The 20,250-nt window shown below is 47.1% G+C and overlaps 2 protein-coding genes across 3 annotated transcripts in view; one reads left to right on the top strand and one right to left on the bottom strand.

Moving 5' to 3' along the window:
* Nucleotides 1–4,398, top strand: part of UBXN10 (UBX domain protein 10) — a 22,278-nt gene extending 17,880 nt beyond the window's left edge. Inside the window, exons 1-2 of one of the 2 annotated variants that reach the window (XM_027693229.1) lie at nucleotides 338–475; nucleotides 2,709–4,398. In XM_027693229.1, the coding sequence (XP_027549030.1) occupies nucleotides 2,721–3,590 (870 nt within the window). In that variant the 5' untranslated portion in view covers nucleotides 338–475; nucleotides 2,709–2,720 and the 3' untranslated portion in view covers nucleotides 3,591–4,398. Of the gene's footprint in view, nucleotides 1–337; nucleotides 476–2,708 lie in introns of those variants that run through there. The other variant, XM_027693230.1, reaches the window with a different exon arrangement.
* Nucleotides 4,399–6,618: 2,220 nt separating this feature from the next.
* LOC113972307 (ATP-dependent RNA helicase DDX19B) lies at nucleotides 6,619–16,938 on the bottom strand. Its single transcript, XM_027693227.1, has 12 exons — nucleotides 16,824–16,938; nucleotides 15,670–15,718; nucleotides 15,237–15,290; nucleotides 14,205–14,340; nucleotides 12,304–12,396; nucleotides 11,548–11,650; nucleotides 10,896–11,010; nucleotides 10,582–10,759; nucleotides 9,954–10,191; nucleotides 8,732–8,894; nucleotides 7,925–8,116; nucleotides 6,619–7,540 (listed from the first exon to the last, which is right to left on the bottom strand). The coding sequence occupies exons 1-12, from the start codon at nucleotides 16,878–16,880 to the stop codon at nucleotides 7,479–7,481; spliced, it is 1,440 nt and encodes a 479-aa protein (XP_027549028.1). The 5' UTR covers nucleotides 16,881–16,938; the 3' UTR covers nucleotides 6,619–7,478.
* Nucleotides 16,939–20,250: the final 3,312 nt, after the last annotated feature.

Raw genomic sequence — 20,250 nt, 5'->3', positions numbered from 1 at the left:
TGTGGGGCTGGGCTGGGCTGGGCTGGGCCAGCCCTCACCAGGACAAGACAGAACAGGCAGGAACTGATGCCCAGGAAGTTCCACCTGAACATGAGGAAGAACTTTTTTACATGCCCTGGCACAGGTTGCCCAGAGAGAGTTTGGAGTCTCCCTCACTGGAGACTTCCAGAACCGTCTGGACACAAACCAGTGCCATGTGCTCTGGGATGACCCCGCTGGAGCAGGGAGGTGGGACTAGATGAGCCACTGTGGTCCCTTCCAGCCTCACCCATTCTGTGATGTAGGGCTGGGATTTGGAGTTCTCACCCTCCCAGGCCCTGGTGTCACTATTTTGGGGGCACCTGGCTGCTGTTTCCCATCCCAACCCCTCCCCAGGCACCATATTTTAGGCATCTCCCCTTGGTTAATCTTTGACATACACTGTGCTGCAGTGGTACAGGCCGTGACAGGAGGGTCCCACTATGGTTTCTCACAGGTTAGTTGTTTGAGGTTTTAGTTCTTGGAATTGGCAGTGTCACTGGTGATATCTGTAAGTGCTCCCCTGGGCTTGGAAGTCCTTCCTCATTGCCTTGTTGCCTTGGAGTTTATTTGTTAGGAGCACTAAGGGGAAGGCACACACTCCCCTCCCTCCCACAAGCTCCTGGGAAACTGGGATGAGTCACCAGGGTGGGTGTCCCTGTCTGGCTCTGCTGGAGGCTAAGGAGGGACAGGTCTGTCAGCTGGGGCTGGGCAGGGTGTGCTAGGACTCTGTCTTGCTGAGCGTTTCCATTTCACAGAGCTGGAGGAGAAATTGAGTGGTAAATAACACATTGCTGGCAAAGCACCACCAAGGCTGTTCCCTCTATTTGATTTAGAATAGAATCCCCGGATGGTTTAGGTTGGAAGGGACCTTAAAGCTCCTCCAGTCCTACCCCCTACCATGGGCAGGGACACCTTCCACTAGCCCAAGTTACTCCAAGCTCTGTCCAACCTGGCCTTGGACACTTCCAGGGATGGGGCAGCCACAGCTTCTCTGGGCAACCTGTGCCAGGGTCTCACCACCCTCACAGGGAAGAATTTCTTCCCAATAACCCATCTGACCCTGCCCTCTGGCAGTGGGAAGCCATTTCCCCTTGTCCTGTCACTCCAGGACCTTGTAAATACTCTCTATATGTTTCTTGTCGGTTCCCTCAGGTAATGAAAGACCACAATCAGGTCACCCTGAAGCCTTTTCTTCTCCAGGCTGAACAATCCCAATTCTCCCAGCCTTCCCCCATATCAGAGCCGCTCCATCCCTCTGATCCTCTTGGTGCCTCCTCTGGACTGGCTCCAGCAGCTCCACGACCTTGCTGTGCTGTTCCCCAGGGCTGGAGGCAGCTCTGCAGGAGGGTCCCACATGAGGGGACAGAGGGGCAGGATCCCTCCCTCCCCTGCTGCCCACACTGGGGGATCAGCCCAGGGCACAGGGGGTTTCTGGGCTGTGAGCACACATGGACAGGGCATGTTCAGCTCTTCATCCCCCAGCACCCCCAGGTCCTTCCCTGCAGGGCCGCTCTCCATCCCTTCTCCACCCAGGTGTGCCTTGGGATTGTCCTGACCCAGCTCTAAGATTTTGCACTTGGCTTTGTTGAACACTGTGAGGTTTGCACAGACCCCGCCCTGTGCTGAGGTGACAAACAGCAGCTGAGTCCCACTGTCATTTCTGGAGAATGCCAAGCAATCCAAGTTGATTTTCTTTTTCCCTTGATAAATGCTGCCATGCAAACCACAGGAATGGAAGGAGGGGTGTGTGACCCTGTGGCACTTCTCAAAGGGTTGTTGTGAAGTTGCGACCCGGCTGGCTGGGCTGTCACAAGGTCTGTCCTGGTACAGCCAAGTGCTCTGAGCGCAGCTTAACTTGGGGAACATGCAGCAGAACATGGCTTTATCTTTAGTGGAGGTTGCATCACATTCACAGAATATCCTGAGCTGGAAGGGACCCACAAGGACCATCCAGTCCAACCCCTGGCCCTGCACAGGACACTCCAACCATCCCTCCATGTCCCTGAAAGTGTTGTACAAATGCTGCTGGAGCTCTGGCAGCCTTGGGGCTGTGCCCACTGCCCTGGGGAGCCTGTTCAGTGCACAACCACCCTCTGGAGGAAGAACCTTTTCCTGAGATCCAACCTAACTCTCCCCTGTCACAGCTCCAGCCATTCCCTTGGGTAAATCATTCTGTTAAGCAGCTTTTGGTCACGGAAGGGTTAGAATGAGTTTCTCTGTATTGAATCAGGGTTTTCAACCTCAAGGATCTTCAGAGATGTTTAAAAAGCAAAGCGTAGTCAATCTTACCCCAAAATCCACAAGGGGAACTCAATCTGCCACTGCAGGAACAGTGAAAAGGCCAGGGCTGTGCTTTGAAGTTTACCCATCTCCCATTTGCACTGAGTTTCCAGCTTCAGAATAAAAAAATAAATTGTTCTTTCCATCAAAAAACTTACTTTCAGTGGGGAAGGGCACAACTTCCTGATGCTCTGGGTCAACTTTACACAACTCCTGACAAATCTAGCCCCTATAAATAACACGTCTCCCACTGCCCTTACTGCACCGCAGGATTGCCCACACAGTGATCCACCACATTTATTCTCTTTTTAGCTGACACACAGCACAGCCATAGTGGGAGCCATAGGGAGATTAAACCCTCTAGAAGCTTCCTGGCCAGTTCCTGTAACTTTTCCCTTTGCTCACAGCCTGCAGGTGCCATGGCCACAGTGGCTTTCCTGGACACAGCACTAGCTCAGCTCTGCTTCCCTCCGAGCACAGCCGCTCTCCTGTGGGCCAACACTGTCACCATGCACGTCACCAGGCCCAAATCTGCCAAGGGACGCAGAAGGCCAAGCTTCAGCCACCCTCAGGACGTGGAAGCCTGTCCATGTCAAGTGCCTTCTTCCCCACTGGCAGCCTCTCCTCGGGGATTAGTGAGCAGCCAGAGAGCACCACTCACAAAACTGGTGTTCCCACCCACCCAGGTGTCTCCTGAGGAAATCCCAGAGCTCCTGCAGCAAGTGCCTTTGAAGACCTCCTCTTCCCTGAACAAGTATCGGGTGCTCCCCTCCATCGGCTGGAAGGGCGTAGGGAGCAATGCCATGGAAGCTCTGGCTCAACAGACCGACCGGCTGGAAGTGAGTGAGGGGCAGAAGGACGCTCTGAAATTCAGCAAAACTCTGTCTGGAGAACAGGGATCTGGCAGCACATTGTCAGGAAGCGATGTTCCCGCTGAGGAGAGCTCCCACATGCACTGTCCCCCTGAGAAGCGGGGAAGGGAAATGAGGCAGGAGAGCCCTTCCATGTCCCCTCTAAGCTTAGAAGAGCCCCACGTGCTGCTTGCGGTCCGATCTCCCTCTGGCCAGAGGTTTGAGCACCACTTCAAGCCCTCTGACAGTCTCCTGACAGTCCTTGCCATGGCAGGACAGAAATTGTTGGCCAACTACCAACACTGCAGCATTGAAACGATGGAAGTGCCCCGGAGGAGCTTCTCTGACCTTACAAAGTCCCTCCACGAATGTGGGATCCTCCACAAGTCTGTGCTGTGCATTCGACAGGACAAGCAGCACGATGCAGCAGATCTTTAGGCACACGGAGATGGGTCGTTCTGCTGAGTGGGATGCATTGCTTCTTCTAAAAAACTGAGTCTGATGTTTCCTGGGCCTACTCTAGCCATCTTTCACAAATTCCCATGAAGCAGAGTTATGGATGTTGAGAAATAGTATTTCAGGTGTATAAACCTGCATCATAAAGAGCAGCTTGTTTCACCTGTGCCATCATAAATTGCTTCCTGAGTGCCACCAACCTTCATCCTTTTTGGTTTGTTGAAGTTGCTGATGTTCTTTTTTGAAAACTTAAGTTTCTAAGACCTCTCCTCTTGTCCTTTTCTCTGTTTTGGGAAGGTACTACTTCCCAGAGTGGATCTGGATGCACCTATTTGGGAAGGTAGAAACAGAACTGTTTTACCTGCAGGACTCAGTAGCTGATCATCATCCTAAACGTCAAGAGACTGAAAAGGAGCTTAAACCCCTAAACCATCTGGAAGTAAGAGTATTAACACATTAATGGGTTATTAGGAAGTATTACATTGCAAGACTGATTGTAAAATACCTGTGAGGGCTCAGCTCTTTCTGGGTAACCTCAGTCCAGCTCTTTACTGTGACTAAATCACTTTTTAAAGAATAAATAGTTATTACTTTGTCTTGGTGAACAGCAGGATTTTCTCCTTAGTTTTCCTTCTCTCGTTCAGCTTGTGTGATCTGTAGGTAAGAATAGATGAATAGTTAAGAAGGGATGTTACAAATAACTCCATTTAACACCTTTACACTGCAGTGAGTTAGTCCAAGAAGCAAAATGTTGTTTGGGGAATTTTAAAATAAAAATGTATTAATGGGATTTGACTGAGGAATTGGCTCACACCATCTTTTACTAAACCATCATTAAAAGGCTGTTTGGGTGGCTTGGCAGGTTTAGGTAACTACAGTATGCTTGTGCTAAAAAAAAAGAAATATTTTCTAGTATCTAATGGAAATTCAAATAATTCAATCTACTTAAAAAATTGATCACTTACTACAGAGATGAGCGACTTTAAATGGTTTGAGGCAAACCCAGTTTATTATTTCGAACCTCAGTGTAACTGCCAAACCAGCCCAGCTCAGGAGCAGAAACACAACAGGAGCAGAAAGCTGATGCTGGTGCTGATCACAAGTGTAGTATCTGATGTTAAATAAGCATTCAGGGTCCATGGCTTTATAAAACCAGTACCTGATGGAACAGTTACCTGCTGCTGTGGGTGATGGAATTGCACAGCAACAATCCCAGATACTGAAACACATGGATGCCTTCAACCAAACCATAGAGGGGAGCAAAGTAGCTCAGGAAAAGGAATGATTTTCTATATTCCCTTCAGCATTAGGTGGCTAAATCCCTTGTTCTGACTGTTGTGTACTGTGTTACTTCACCATTTCAGAGTGTTTCCATCCTGTGATAGTACAGCCAATAATTTGATGGCAGATAGCTCAGGGATTGCCCAAATCAGCCATTGGACAGTCAGCTGCCCTCCACACCACCTTGCACTGGCTTTCCTGGAGTTTGGATCTCCATCCTGTGTTGGATACAACACAGCAGTGAGGGAGGAAGCAGTTTGGATCAGTGACAAGCTGTTATCAGACACAGGGACCACCATGGAGATGTGAAAGTGCAGGGGCTGATGCTCTAAGCAAGAACAGAAGAGTAAGATAACATAATAACCTGGATCACAGTGGACTTCTCATGCTGGAGGATGTTCCTCCTGCATATCTAAGATAAAGCTGGATGAGTTGTTCTAACCACCTCATCCAGACTACAGCATCTCCAAAGATGAGCATTTTAATGATTTCTTTGTCCAAAAGCCACATGAAGTCTTTATCTAGGCAAGCACAGTGCAGGGAAAACAACTATTTTCTCCCTCAGTCCTCCTTCTCTTCCCTTCAAAACTCTTCTGGGGAGGTTTTAGAAGCAAAAAGTCCATCACAAGAAGCACTGGGGGGAAGAACAATATTTATCTGATCTCATTTATTGTGTGACATCACTTAATTAAGTTCCTTGTGGGAATCTTTTAAGGATTTCAGCATTGAAATTCAGTCTGTCACAGAATGAGGTGGTCATAAATAGAAAACTTACCATGACTCCTGGCTGGGAATGTCCTTACCTGAGGCTTTTAAACACCAACAGAGCATTCAAGCAAGAAATCAGCAAAGGGATCATTCGGTATGTGTTCTTTATTCCAATTAAAAGTACATTAGAAACAGCACACAGGACCAGCAGCAGCTTCCATGACAATTCAGCCCAATACTCTGCTGTCACCAGGTCATTCAGCTGTACTGGGAAAGTAGGTGATAAAATCAAGTCTTCCACTCGACACGCAAGCACTCACTCACCTGCCACTTTAAATAGGATTCCAACAGAATAAAAATAGATACACCCCAGAATACAAAAAGTTTAATTTTAAGCGTTTTTTTTTCTTCACTAAAGCTTTTATACAAATTGATAAAAGGGTGCACAATTTCCTAAAATTTTAGGTACATTTTAAATGAGCCTTTTTTTACTTGGTAAAAGGATCCATGTTCCTGTCTTTGAACAGAATATGGTGGCCAGAATTGCAAAGAAAACAAGTCATAGTTTAAATTTACAATTTATACATTTGCTTTGACATGATTCCCACACTGAGTAGCAGGGCCATGGCTGCTCAACGCTTGTCCCATTTCCCCCCAACAGAGAGCTGTGCACCCTAAATTCTAGTTCAGGAGCCTCCTTCTGAAACTGGGAAACTGGGCTGGGCAACAGCCCACAGGCTTCCAGCTGTGCGCACCAGAATGGTCCCAACACACAGGAGGTGTAAATCCTTTCTTCTCCAGGAACTGTGAATCCTACCTCCTCCATAGAACACCCCAGGACAGGGACCAATGACCTATTTTGCACTGTGGAGCACTTCCCACCTGCAATTTGGCTGAGCAATTTAACTCAAAACTCTGGTATTGTAACAGGTAAACTTGGTGTTCTAAAGGTAAGTTTCTTGGTCAATACAGGCTATTGTGATCTTTTGTTTCTTTTATTCCTATATAACTGATGGGTGAAGCCCAGCAGCTGTGTACCTTATCCATGCTGAGTTTCACAGCATAGGGAACTGAATCACATGGGGGAATTTAATTCACAGAGGGGATTTTAAGCAGACAATTAATTAGTACAGTTCCCTTCATATTGCCCCTCCCACCCCACCCACCCACACCTTAGCCATGTTAAACATGTCACCACCACCCCCTGTCACGGGGAGCGGCCGCTCCAACAAATCCAGGACAAGGGAAAAGAAAATACTGCCCAGCAAAAGCAACACGGCACCTGTGTTTGCAAGTAGGAGCTACTGGAAACATCCTCAGGACAATATACGTAAGGAAAAGTAGGGCAAATCCATCAGGAAGCCAGAAATGAGACTTAAAGAGCTCAGGGGAGTGCCAAGAGAATGACATCCTAGTTTGTATAAGTTGAGTATTTAGCCAAAAACCAGCTGCCTTGTTTGGGTTTTTGTTTTTTCTTTACTTATATCCATTATATATTCAGCTGTTAAATTTAAACTGATCAGGTTCATGCTGCACATTATTCCAATTAAAGGCAATAATGTTTCTTTTTTCCTTTTTAAATTTTAGATAATTCCAGATTGCCCCTCTTTTGGCAAATGTATTTCTCAGAATTCCAAAGATCATCCCATTTTAAGGCTAAACTAAGAAATGTTAAAAGCTTCTGTAAACATTTCCTCTTCCTCCCCATAGTTGCACAATTTGAAGTCCAACTGCAATTTTGAAAATGAGGTAATTTTTGTGTACTCATATCTTGAAGAGTCCTTTTCGGGACGAGCTGAGAGGCTGTGCCAATCCAAACGCTGATCCAATTGTAGTGGGAGAGCTTCCACAGCAGGGCACACACCAGTTCCAGCAGCTATTTCAGTTATTTATCTTCTCAATTTCATCCAAGTCATCAGTATCCAATTTGTTTATCTTTTTGTCTGGGAAAGATGAGAAATAAGTTAGATTTCATAAAACACAGAGAAGGGAACGCTGCTCTCCTTAGCTGGACTTGAGGAGTTTTAGTTTATCAAGGAATGTTCAGCTGGGTTTTAAAAGTATAAATTAAAACTTTTTCCTTTTATCAGAAGCCCATCTGGGTACTCCAGTGTTACCCATCTCTGGAATGTGCAAACACAGCTTGACTTATGTCACAGGCAGCAGGCCACAACCCCAAGTGACACTACACCAAACACCTGCTGTGCTCCTCTGCCACCAGTTTAAGGCTCAACAAACACCCATTAGATCTGCTCAGCATCCAACTCCTGAGAATTCTGCAGGAATTCCACGATTTTAGAGATGGGAGAAAGCCTGGGGGTACGTACTGAAATGTTCCTGGATTCTGTTGAGAATGTTCATGCTGTGCTTGCTGTCCACCATGTTAATGGCCAGTCCTCGCTTGCCAAAGCGACCGGTGCGGCCGATCCGGTGCAGGTAGGTCTCGTTATCTGGATTCCCATCTTTATCCACAGGAAGGTCAAAATTGATAACAACAGAGACCTGTTCTACATCGATCCCTGACAAAAAGAAATCATGTTATACAACTACATTTAAATCCTTTTAGAGCAGGAATAGCCTCCTCAATCTCTGTAATGGAGCTTTTTCCGCAATATTCTCACAGGGTACTTGAAAATAAAAAAACTATCTAGTTAGTGTAGAAAATCCCACTGAAACGGCCAAAGGAAAAGCAACTGGAGATGCTTTAACCAGCACTTAAATACTTTGGAAATTCTCTGCTCCTCTGTGAAGCTCCAAGAACCACTTGTTTTTTTTCCAAAGACTATCCTGTCTTAACTGTTCTAGGATGTCAAATTGCAACACAAATTCCTACTGGAATAGTGAACTGGATTTCACTGTTTTTCAGCTTTCTATACTTCAGCATGTTTATTGCAAACCCCGAGGGTCAGCAGCACAAGCCAGGCTTGGTGCCAGAAGCAGAAAATTCTCACGGGATGGATTTTTCCATCTCAAGCTACAGGAAGCCAACAAGGAATCCTTTACTGTAAGGACACTAATTTGTCCCGACTGGAATATCTGAGGATGGAAATTCTCCCTGCAAGCTGGCCAGGGGTGTGTTGTCTTAGGAAGCACTGCCTTCCAGCCCACGCTGGTCCCGCTCTACCATGTCCTACCTCTGGCACAGACGTTTGTGGTCACCAGCACCTTCTCCTTGCCCTCTCGGAAGCGCTCGATCACAGCAGCTCTTTGCTCCACCATCATCTCCCCGCTAAGCAAGGCCACCTGATGGCCTTCCCTGGACAGCTCTGCTGCCAGCCACCCCGCTGTCTTCCGAGTCTGGAACACACAGCCCAAAGTTGAGAGGGAGTTTTAATGCTGGAAAGCAGGAATAAACCTCTCCGGGGGACACTGGAAGCTCAGCATCTGTGTTTGTGTCTCAAAAGGAAACAGCTTTTAAGTGCTGTGCCCACTCCCTCCCTGTTACAAACTGTATCACAATAAGGAAAATGGGCCTCTGCCCCTACAGGAGCCCTTGATTAAGAAAAGGACACCTTTTCTTTGTCCTCTGCTCCTTGAATTTCAATCTGCTGGAGACTGGTATGACACATGTACACCAAAAACTCATGTAAATGGTCACAAAAACACAACTACTCAGCTTGGCAAATGGCAGGGTTAGAGCTCAGTGTAGTTGTGAAATCCCACGGAGGCTCTACACAGCCTTGATTAAATAAATCCCAGTTATGATGCAGTTTTTTGAGCTCCAATTACGTCCTGAGACGCCTAAAAGCAAACTGCTATAGCAGACTCCAGTTTTACCCTGTCTGAGCTCATTTTACCTGGCTGTTCTGTGCTGTCAGCACGGGTTCTTCCCTAAAAGTTGTTATGGTGGCTTCCGAAAAAAGAAAACAAAGTCTCAGTATGATCCACAGGGAGACTCCAGAACTGTATCCCCAATTACATGAGGGGACAGCTCTGTATCAGCCACAGAAGCAAAAAATTTCCCCATCCCTCATTCTGCCTGATTTTCATCCATTTTCCAACCTCACTGGTTTTTTCCCTGCAGTAATTCCAAGTATACTTTGGTTTGTAAAACTGTGTGTTACTCTGATCTTTGTTTCAGAGGACTTTGGGAAATAAAATGACTATTCAGGAGTAAAAGTGACCAGTGTGGTCTCTTGGATGGACAATCCCAGGGAAACAAACCAGCCAGTGCTAACCTGGCTCTCAAGATTTCACTCTAAGAGAAAGCCAGAAATGCCAAAAAGGGCAATTTATGTTCTCGGTTTCTTTCTGAAAACCATGTCTGGCCAGTTTTTTGACACAAGCAACCACTACAGAACCACAGAATGGTTTGGGCAGGGGTCACTGGGGCTAACATTCCCTGGAAGCACTCACATGGCAGAAGATCATGGCCTGGGCAATGGTGATCGCACCGTAGATATTGCAGAGAGCTCTGAACTTCTCATCTCTGTTGTTGCACAGGACATAATACTGCTTGATGGTATCCAGGGTCTCCTCCTCACGCTTCAGTTTGATAATGTTTGGGTCAGGAACAACTTTTTGAGCAAACTTCCACACAGAATCCTCAAAGGTGGCTGAAAACAGCAGCATCTGGCAGTCCCTAGGGAGCATTCTGCAAGAGAGAGGGAAATGGGCAGAGTTCCCACATACCACCATCGTCTCCTGATATCCTGATGGGATTAATGCTGCAGGGAAAGCAGAACCATAACCTTGGAACCAGGTATTTTAGAGGCTGGAAAGACTAACACTAATCTTACCCACCCCTGATCACTCCCTCACAGACCAGAAGCACTCAGACTTGCCTTCTAAAGAGGAATAAGCCCTGCTCCAGGGACAATCTTTTTATTCTATAAGGAAATGGAACTGCTTGTCATCCCCTGGCATTATGCCTCTAATAACCATATGAATTAGTGCTAAATCTATAATTTTAATCTTTTTGCATCATCAGTGAAGACACCAGTCAAGACTCCAGCCCTGCTGTCCCTATGGTCCAAGTCCCTACCTCTGAATGCGGATGCTCTGGTCCTGGTGGCCCTGGGTCGCGATCATCACATCGGCCTCATCCAAGACAAACACTTTGATCTTCTTGGGATCTATGAATTTCAGTTTGGAACACCAGTCCAGCACGGTGCCGGGTGTGCCGATTACAATCTGCTCCGAGATCTTCTGCCCTCTCTCCACTGCCAAGATACAAAGGAAGGCTGTTGTAGGATGGCTGTGCACATAGGGAAATGCTCTGCCCCTCTCTGATCCAGCCTATTTCATCTCCTGGTGCACCTAAGAAACATCATTTTCTCATTCCTTCCCCCTACTCACATTTGTTGCCTCGGACAGCATATGCAAGTTTCAGCTCCGGATAAAAGTTTCCCATTTGTTCAATCACTTTTCCTGTTTGAAGTGCCAGCTCGTATGTTGGGGAAAGGCACAAACACTGCAGGGACAGGATAACAAGTTTGAGATCATCAACATCCAGGGCAACACTGCCACATTTGCTTTTTAAAATCTTTGCTGAAGTTCTTCTCAGGAAAACATGCAAGTAGCTGAACAGTTTTTCAACTACCCCATAAGGAAACTGGGTTAAAAAAGTCCTTTTCCAGGCTCTGTTGTCAGATATTTTCTTTCCATCCCAAATCCAATTTCCCAACTCCCTTGAGCCTGCAATACTTCTCTGATTTAATTCTTCCCAGAATGATTTAACTCCTCAGAGACCAATGGCATCCTGTGTGATGCACGGGAAGGACTGAAAGGAATAAGTTTTGAGCAAAATCCACGCCTTTTGCACTAAAGGCATTTTAACAGATCCCCAAATGTCCATCCCCGTTAAGCAGTTTACAGAAGAAACAACATAATGGCTCCATCATGCCATGAATTTACATTCCAGGCTCTTCACTAGATGGCACTGCACCACCACCGAACGGCCCATCCACAGAATATCCATCATGGAACAGCCACATCCTAGAAACTTCACCTGGGGATACTTGTTTCCGGGTTCAACACGGCTAAGCATGGCCAGGACAAAGGCAGCTGTCTTGCCAGTACCGGACTGCGATTGTGCGATCAGGTTCTGAGGGCTGCAGGGCACAGCAGACACAGGCTCAAAGGGTGAACCCCATAAACAACACACTCCCAGGGTTGGGTGAGACAGAAAACACGGTGTGTGGCATTTTGGTACCTGCTAGCTTTCCCCTTGCTCTGGACTGGCAGCTAATTTGACCAGCTACGCTCCATGGGGTAGAAATTACTTCCTGCCCAACTGTCTCTGTCAACATCTCTTGATTATGGAGATTTGCAATGAGAACTGTGATTATCTGTCAGTACTTTCCCATTTCATGTCTCCCCCAATGTCTCAGTACCTTACACATTCCAGCTCAGGGCTGTAGAAAGGAAAACCAGCCACGCAGGCAGTGCAGCACCTCAGCTATTCCCCACCCACCCAGGATTTCTGAGCTATTTCACATTATTTCTCCCCAAACTGATGAAGAAAATGGGATTGACCACAGCCAAACACCACAGCACTGAGTGTTTGGTACCGGCCCTAGGAAAATGACAAATCCAAGGCTGGTGTCACATAGTTCATGACCACAGAAACACTCTGGCATGGGAACCCTTAGTCCATACCCTGACAGCTTCCCCATCACCGCCTCCCATCCAAAGTCCAGGAAAAGCACGCTAAGCCTTTCAAATCCTTCCATACTAGAAGACAGTGGGAAGAATGTGCACGTACGGTTCAGCAAGCATCATGGGCAGGGCATTCTCTTGGATCTTAGATGGTCTGTTGAAGCCCATGGCATAGACTCCTTGCAGGAGCTGTGGTTTCCTGAAAATAGGAATTTTTATATCATGACCTTTTAAAGTACATTTGGTTTTCATTTGCGTTCAAAAAGGTGAGAAAAAAACCTGACAAGATGACCTAGGGCTGTCCCTGCTGCAGTCCCACTAGTGAAGCAACTATGATCAGCATCTGGAAGTTACAAGTGACCACAGGAAGTCTGGAAAGGAAGCTTTGCAAGAACCCCTGGATTTACCACTCAGCCTGCCTGTCCCGGCTCCAGGGCAAACCCTGTGTCTAAGGCCAGAACTGCTTGTTCCAAAGCAGCTTTTCAGACTATCCAGGAATCCCAGAGCAGGAGCATTAATCCTGTCCTTCAGGCCAATCCCATTTCCTCAGCCATGCCTAATCTTGGTGCCAAAATTATCACTCCTTGACGCCTCAAACACAGGACAAAGTGACCTCAGTACGTGAGGAACTGGATGAAGAGAAACATCGTGAGATCATTGCAAGGACTTTAGGTCACGCGGATTCTGTAATACAACTGACGTTGGAACATCAGAGTGATGCTGGCTGAGGGAAATGACTGATAATTAGTTTGCTGTGACTACACCTTGTGATCCATGGGTACAACTCAGCCCTCACACCCAAAATTGTGCAGTGACACTGCTGGTCAACAAATTCTCACCTATTGCTTTTTCTCAAGGGACCTTTCTACTCTCATCAGACACTTGTGTGGACAAGGAGATCCCTGAACAACCTCAATCCAGGTTATGGTGCTGGGAAGTCTCAGCTGATGATCCCCAAGTGCTTCCTGGATGCTGCCAGTGCTCTCCTTTCAAAGCAGGTTACAGGTTTCCTGCGCACATTTCCCACTGCAATAACTTCCTACTCAGCACAACATGCTTTTGCAAAAATGCTGTATTACTTTCCACTGATGGCTGGAACAAAAGCTCTTTGAAAATGTAACCTTGAGCTGCTCCAAGCAAGGACAGACAAAGCCCAATTCCGCACCAGTTGCCAAGGATACACCGAGTCATAACAAAATGAAGACTCAATTAGTCTGGCTGCTCCTGTCATTAACTCCCTGGGATTGTTTGCCTTTTGAAATACAGGAATTAGTCTAACAGGCACTGCAGGATGTCAGCCTTTTTTTTTTGTCCACATTCAACCACTAACATTAACAAAGCAAAACAGCATCCTGACATTTCACTGGGAGAAGGCTCCTCAGTTCCCATTTCCCTGTGGAACTTGTAGAGCAACAAACCTGAGATCAGAGTAACCACAACAATCTAATGGGACAGACTCTTTAGCACATTATTTTATATACATGCCTTAAATACAGATATCAGTTGAAAGCTGCACTGGTAAAGGTTGTCAATGGGAAGCGTCAGAAAATACTTATGTTAGTGGTCTCTCCAGTACATAAAGCCAGTATTGCTGGGAGAGAAAAGCTTTTCTCTTTGTGCTATTCACTGCTTGTTTCAGCTGGACACCTTCACAAGGCCCCCAAATAAAACAACTCTTCTTGCATTTAAATACAAATTATACGCTCATTTATTAATGACAAATTGGCAGTAACCTGAAACGCAGATCCATGCACATTTAAGTGGTATCTCCTGTGCAACCAGGGAATTTTTCAGGACACAATGAGAGGTTCCAACTACCTGATGGGCTCCAAACTCACATCTGCTGTCAGTCTCACAAAACTGAGTCATAGCTGCTCTCCCTAAGTTTGAGGCTTCCTAAAATTGACTGAAAAATACAGCCAGAAGGGAGCCTGTTTAATATTTCTGGTCCCAGGACTCCACAGCTCCATGCGGAGAAGGCTCTGGCTCATCCCAGCAGGCACTTACAGGCGCAGCTCCTCGAAAGACTTGACGGAGTAAAGGGGTGATGTGGGGTCCCTCTGCAGCACCTCCACCTGATTCGTGGTGTCAACCAGGTTACTGCGGATCAGCTTGTTCAGCAAGGACTGGGCAGCTCTGTCCTCTGGGAAAGGAGGTGGAAAACATAGATCCATCAGTCCCAGCCTGTTCCAGGTGTTGCTCTCACTGAAATGCCGAGCCAGTTAAAAGGGACAAAATTCTTCATTAGAGAGTAATGGCTTAAAGAGCTCTAGCTTCCTGGATCATGACATTCCAGGGATTCACATTTAATGTTCTGAATGAGACATCAAGAGATCCCAGGGATTCGCATTTAATATCCAGGAAGATGAATCAAGCGAGCACTGTTTTAAGGAGGACTTTAACAGATCCAGAACTCTGCTTATCTAAGACATTTTAGCTTAGTTTCTATCTGGGACAGGGTAAAGGGCCCCTTCAAGCCTCACTCTGACACATGGGCAGACACCTTTTAGGGCTTTATTTTTATTTCTAAGGGAAGTTTGAGGATAAATGGTACTTTAAAAGACTCCAGGATTGAAACACTGCAAAGGCTGAGGATAAGTGAGACCGAAATGAGGTTAAACTGCTGCACTTTGGGGTTTTGCTACTAAATCTGTTTCCTAAAACCACATTCTGAGACTCCAAGCCATTACCCACCTCGGAACAGCCATGGCATAAAAGCAACATGTTGGTTGCTACAGCAATCCCAGCTCCAGGTCATCCAACTGCTCCTGTATCCAGTCCTGCCTTGAGGATACTGCTACACCCTTATTTCTCTCCACTCTAATCCAGGAGTCTCCCAAGTTATTACAGAACACAATGGCTTTAAAAGTATTATGGAGGAAGGACATGTCTTACAATTAAGTCCTGGGGAGCAGGATACAAGATCAGCTGTCCTGGGACATAAGGCAGACTTACTTTAAGTATATATTAAATTAATATAACTATAATTGATAATTATATTAATTTCTTTGACAAAGCATTTTTCAAGGAGGCACTTACCCTTCTCCTCATCCTCTGTCTTTTCCACGTTGTCATCAGCCTTGACAACGGCACCTAAATTAAAACAGTTTTGGGGGGCACACATGAGGTCAGGCCTCAGAGACAGCCCACACCCATGGAGCTTGGGAATATTGTGGGAAAAGCTACAAAACAGCTAATTTTCCTGATGACAACTGCCCTGCTCCATTGCTGTGCAGAGAAAACCCAAGTTCCAGCTCAAAGTGGAGTTTATCAACCACACCAACAGATTCTGCTCACAGAGCTCCCTGAAGACAGCAAAATATTTAGTCTTTGCTGCTGTCTAATCTCAGCTTTGTCTTTCCCTCTTCTGGAATTTCATTATTTATCAGGAATTTACTTTGGCAGCAGCGCTTGGAACCCCACGGGAAAATATTCCACCCATTCCAAGCCTACTTGAGCAGTTGGAACTCACCATTGGCATCTGGTTTGGTTTTTTCATCCTTCAGGTGTAAAGTGCTCAGCTAGAAATGAGGAAAAACACAAAATCAGAGAAATTCAAAGGCTTCCTACATTCTAATTCCAGCAGGGAAAACCTGAGCTTTGGATTTATTAAGTATTGCACAAGCCCCAGCCCAAACCCTGCTCGATGGGAAGGGATGAAAGTATGAGATTAACTTGATTTCAAGAGTTTTAAGGCAAATACAACTATTTCTAAGCAAGAGGTTTAACAGAAATACAAGTTTTTCTAATCTGTAATGACAATACAAAGAAGGAGCTGTTTTCTCTCCAGGAATCTTCAGTCTCCACCAATAGCTCTGCTGATGGAAAATGGGAGAAAAAAAATCAACATCCCAAGAGGGAGACAGGATTCAAGCACACTCCCGGGTGGCACAAGGTCTGCCAGGATGAGTTTGTTTCACCATTTGTGATATGCCAGGGAGAGCAGCCTCGAGGGTGCTCCCCACATCCAGGGGCTCAGTGAACGCTCTCCATGCCCAATGCAGCACTTGGAGGCTCAGAAAAACACCATTTTCTAGGAACAAAATTAGATCTTGTAATAAAAAAAAAGGAGACAAAAAGGGATTTTTTTTGGAAGCTGGAAGACAAGAGCTGAGGCTGGGTGGGTGCCTGAAACGGTGCTGTGTCTGGATGGAGGGTGAGGGGGAAAACAGAAAACACAATATGTTTAGAACGACTGTAGATCCTAAGAAAATGAGAGAAAAAGGGACTTTTTTTTTGGATGCTGGAAGACACAACTGAGGCTCGGTGGGTGCCTGAATCGGTGCTGTGTAAGGATAGAGGGGGAGGGGGAGGGCAGGGACGCCTCTGCCCTTTGGATACGCGAAAAACAGATGAAGGAAAACAAATTTTAAAAAAATAATAAATAAAAAATAAAAAGGGGGATTTTTTTTTTTTTTTTGCTTCTAAAGGAAGAGCCCAAGCCCAGGGACATCCCCGTGACGGCATGGGGTCCTCCCTGCCCCCGCGGCAGAAAATGGGGCGAAAAAAGGGTTTTCTGCGATCGCTGTTTTCTTGTGAGAAGGCGGCCACGCGGCCCCGGGAACCCCGCGCCGCTGATCTGGGCCTGATCATCCCGAGTCCCCGCAGCCCTCGGCGGGCACTCACCGACTCTGCCGCCGCCTCCTGCTCGTCCACGGCCAGGGCCCATGAGTCGGTGGCCATGGCCGGCCCGGGGTGGCCGCTCAGCCGCGATGGCGCCGGGCGGGAGCGGCGCTTGCGCGCGCGCGCGGCACCGCCCGCGCCAGGGCAACCGCGGCCGCGCACCCGCGTTCCGGGGGCAGCGCGTTCCGGGGGCGGCGGGGGCAATGGGCTTGAAGGGTCTGGGCAGTGTGAGGTGGGGGCAGGGGGCACTGTGTAGTGTGAGGATGGGGCTGTGATCCCGGTATGATCTAGTGCTGGGGCTTGGGCCCTTGTATGGTCTAGGGCTGGGAGGTCAGGCTGTGCCATGCTACCTTGTGGGGGGGCTGTGACCCCTGTATGGTGGGAGGCTGGGGTCAGACCCTCTGTGTGATGTGGGGCTGGGGTCAGGCTCTGCTGTCTGGTGTGGGCTCTTTCCCTATGTGTCTTGGAAAGGTCTGAGGGTCAGACTGTGCCTTGCACGATGTGGGGCTCAGTCCCCCATGTGGTGTGGGGGGTTTGGGGTCAGACTCTGCCATGCTGTCTGGTGTAGGCTCTGCCCCCCTCTTTGGTGTGGGGCTGGGGCTTCTGTTTCCCATGGAATGGAGTCCCTTTGAGAGCTGAGGCTGGGGGAAATCACACAGATGCTGTGACATTTGAGAGGGAACAGCAGCTCTGTCTCTCTGGAACAGAGGTGTAGATGAAAATGGGGTTGTAAGATGAGTCACAGAGGTGTAGAAGTGGCAGGAGCTGGATGAGTCACTTCTGTCCTGTCTCTTACTGTAGGGCAGGATCTGGCTTAGACCCAGTATCAAACCTGTTCTTTAAAGCTCCTGGAATAAAGGGGAGTAAAAGGGAAAGTAGAAAGGAAAAAAGTGTGGGAAGAGCCTGTGGGATTTCCTCACTGGGCTGCTCTTCCCTTCCTTGAACCTTGTTTGAAGGAGCAGCCTTTGATGAGGGTCTGAATTTGTGTTTTTGTTACATGCAGCAGGGCCAGTAAAATGGCCAAGCCCACAGGCACCAGCTAGAAGTTCCCAAGCTGAGGGTTATTTCCTTGTCTCAATATTCCCTCTCTTTTTTACTGGAGACATGGAGCCACTTCGTTTGTTCCCACAGCCTGAAACTTTCATCTGAACTGTTATTTCCTTTTGTGCTGAGAAATCTTGTCCCAAGCAGGGCCAGACGCTTCACTATTGCTCTTTACACACCTGTCTGTGGTTTGTTTTTACCTTAAAAGTAAACCCCATAATTATCAAATATTGTCATCCAATGCTTTCCCATCTAATTAAGTTTCCTGCTCAGAGGTGAGAGCCCCTCCCAGCCCCACAGGTGAACTTTGGGGTTTTGCAGCTTTATTTGTGGAGGTGATGTCATGGCTTATTTTTTTCCATGGCAACACATCGCAGGAGGATGCTGAACACAGGAGCTGAACACGAGGAGATTTTCAATGGGAACAGGGCAGGCAGCCAAGACCAAATCTGAGGCATTAATTAGGGTAAAAATAAAGGTGAATGTGGGAAGTCCCAGGGGCTGATGGGCTTGTGCTTCCCAATTTAATGTTTCCTTGCAGACACACCTCCCATAAACAGATTTACTTGGGATTAGCCCCATTTTGGAGATAGGAAAACTGAGGCACTGGGAAGAGAACAACTGCCTGTGGTTTGGCAGTATTGGCTGGGGGCAGATCCCTCCTCTTCCTCCTTTCTGATCCTTAACCTTGGCTGCAATAATTCCTTGGGGTTTTCAGGGCTCTGGAGACTGTCAGTGAGGTGTGATTGTAGCGGGTGTTTTTCTGTTCTGTACATGAGGAAGGACTTTTCTCCTCAGCCTCTGGACCAGAGATGGGTTTCTGGAAGTGTGGGTTTCCTGTGGGTTCCTGGTTTTTACTCTGGGACAGGGGTGGGTTTCTGAAGGTGTGGATTTCCTGTGGGTTCCTGGTTCCTCAGCCACTATGCAGGGTCCTTCATTTTGCTGGAGACTCTGCTGTCATATAATAATATATTTATTCATTGAAACATTAAATAAATATTCAGATTAATTTAAATAAATGCTTAATTCCCCTCACCAGCAGACTTTGGCTGTGCTGGAACTAGAGATCCCAGGTTGGAGTCTCCTTGTCCACACACAAACCTGTTGTGAGGAGGAAGAGAAGGAGAAGGAGGAGGCAGTCCCTCCCCAGCCCCATGTTTTATTATCATCATCTACCAACAGGGTTGTATTTTATTTATCATTTAAATATACTATTACTTATTTTTAGAGCATTCTAGGCTAAGAAAAATGACATTTATACAGAGCAGCACATCAGCTCCTTGCCGTCCACCCAGCAGGCAATTTCGTTTAATATGAAGGTTTTTTTCTGTACTCTCCAGTTTTAATCCTGTCTGAAGCTTGTGACACGACAGCACAGCACTTGCACAGTCGTCTGAGATGGGAGTAAGACTGAGCTGGATAATGAGCCTGGAAAGCCTGTCCCATAATTCACCCAGACTGGACCCAGAAATACTCCTCTGTGGTGCCTCAGTGGTCAGAGATGCTGCTGTTACCTATCCCCAGGGGCTGTCACTTGCTTTCAGGAGCCTAGCACCAAAATTGCAAGTCCACCTCTCAAAATTTAATGCGGTTGAAGATTCCTTCCAGACAAAAGGGGCCAGAACAGAAAGGTCTTGCTGCCTGTGGTGTGCCCTGGCAGGCCCATCATCTGCAGCCGAGAGCCCGAGGCTACAAGCTTTCTTTCCTGGGGGAAAGGGCTGTTGTTCATTCACTTGCAGGAGCCCAGCGCCGAAATTGTGAGTCCACCTCTGCAAGGGAAGATTATGAGCAGGTACCCCAAAAATACCAGGCAGTGGAAGGATTTAGGAGAATTTACTTCCAACAGCTGAGAACACTTACAATTTTGGCACAGAACTGCACCGGGCCTAGGAAAAACACACTCCCTGTTCTTCTTAGGGCTTTTATCATCCCTAGGCCACCTGGGGGTGGGGCCTTCAAGCAGGTCCACAGGAACTTATTTTTTCTCATATCAGGGAGAACACCTCTGGAATGCATGCAGAAAAACTGTCTTTGGGAAATATGCCTTTTTCCAGGCAGGAAAGCTTTGCTAAGCAAGAAAAACTCTGCAATAAATCTTCCAGAAAGTTTTTCTACACTTACACCAAGGCTACAAGCTTTCTTTCCTGGGGGAGAGGGCTGTCTTTGGCTTTTAGGAGCCCAATGCCGAAATTGCAATTCCACCTGCCAAAATTACATATAGCAGTGGACACTCCATAGGCAGCAAGACCTTTCTGTCCTGGCACCTTTAGTCGGGGATGAATCATCATCCGTATTCAATTTTGGGAGGTGGACTTGCAATTTTGGTGCTGGGCTCCTGCAAGCAAACAAAGGACAGTCCTATCCCCCAGGAAAGAAAGCCTGTAGC

The sequence above is a fragment of the Neopelma chrysocephalum genome, unplaced genomic scaffold (assembly GCF_003984885.1).
Source record: "Neopelma chrysocephalum unplaced genomic scaffold, ASM398488v2 Primary Assembly neopelma1_90, whole genome shotgun sequence".
Classification (NCBI taxonomy): Eukaryota; Metazoa; Chordata; class Aves; order Passeriformes; family Pipridae; genus Neopelma; species Neopelma chrysocephalum.
Note: the sequence above shows the minus strand (reverse complement) of the source record. Positions and strands in the feature narration are given on the sequence as shown.

What these genes read in the sequence shown, in the direction of transcription:
- LOC113972307 (XM_027693227.1), bottom strand. Translation starts at nt 16,880, where the DNA reads ATGGCCACCGACTCATGGGCCCTGGCCGTGGACGAGCAGGAGGCGGCG. An exon ending in AGGAGGCGGCGGCAGAGTCG is followed by an intron (nt 15,719 to 16,823) that starts GTGAGTGCCCGC and finishes CCTCATTTCTAG; the next exon opens with CTGAGCACTTTACACCTGAA. An exon ending in GACAGAGGATGAGGAGAAGG is followed by an intron (nt 14,341 to 15,236) that starts GTAAGTGCCTCC and finishes CTCCTTTCCCAG; the next exon opens with AGGACAGAGCTGCCCAGTCC.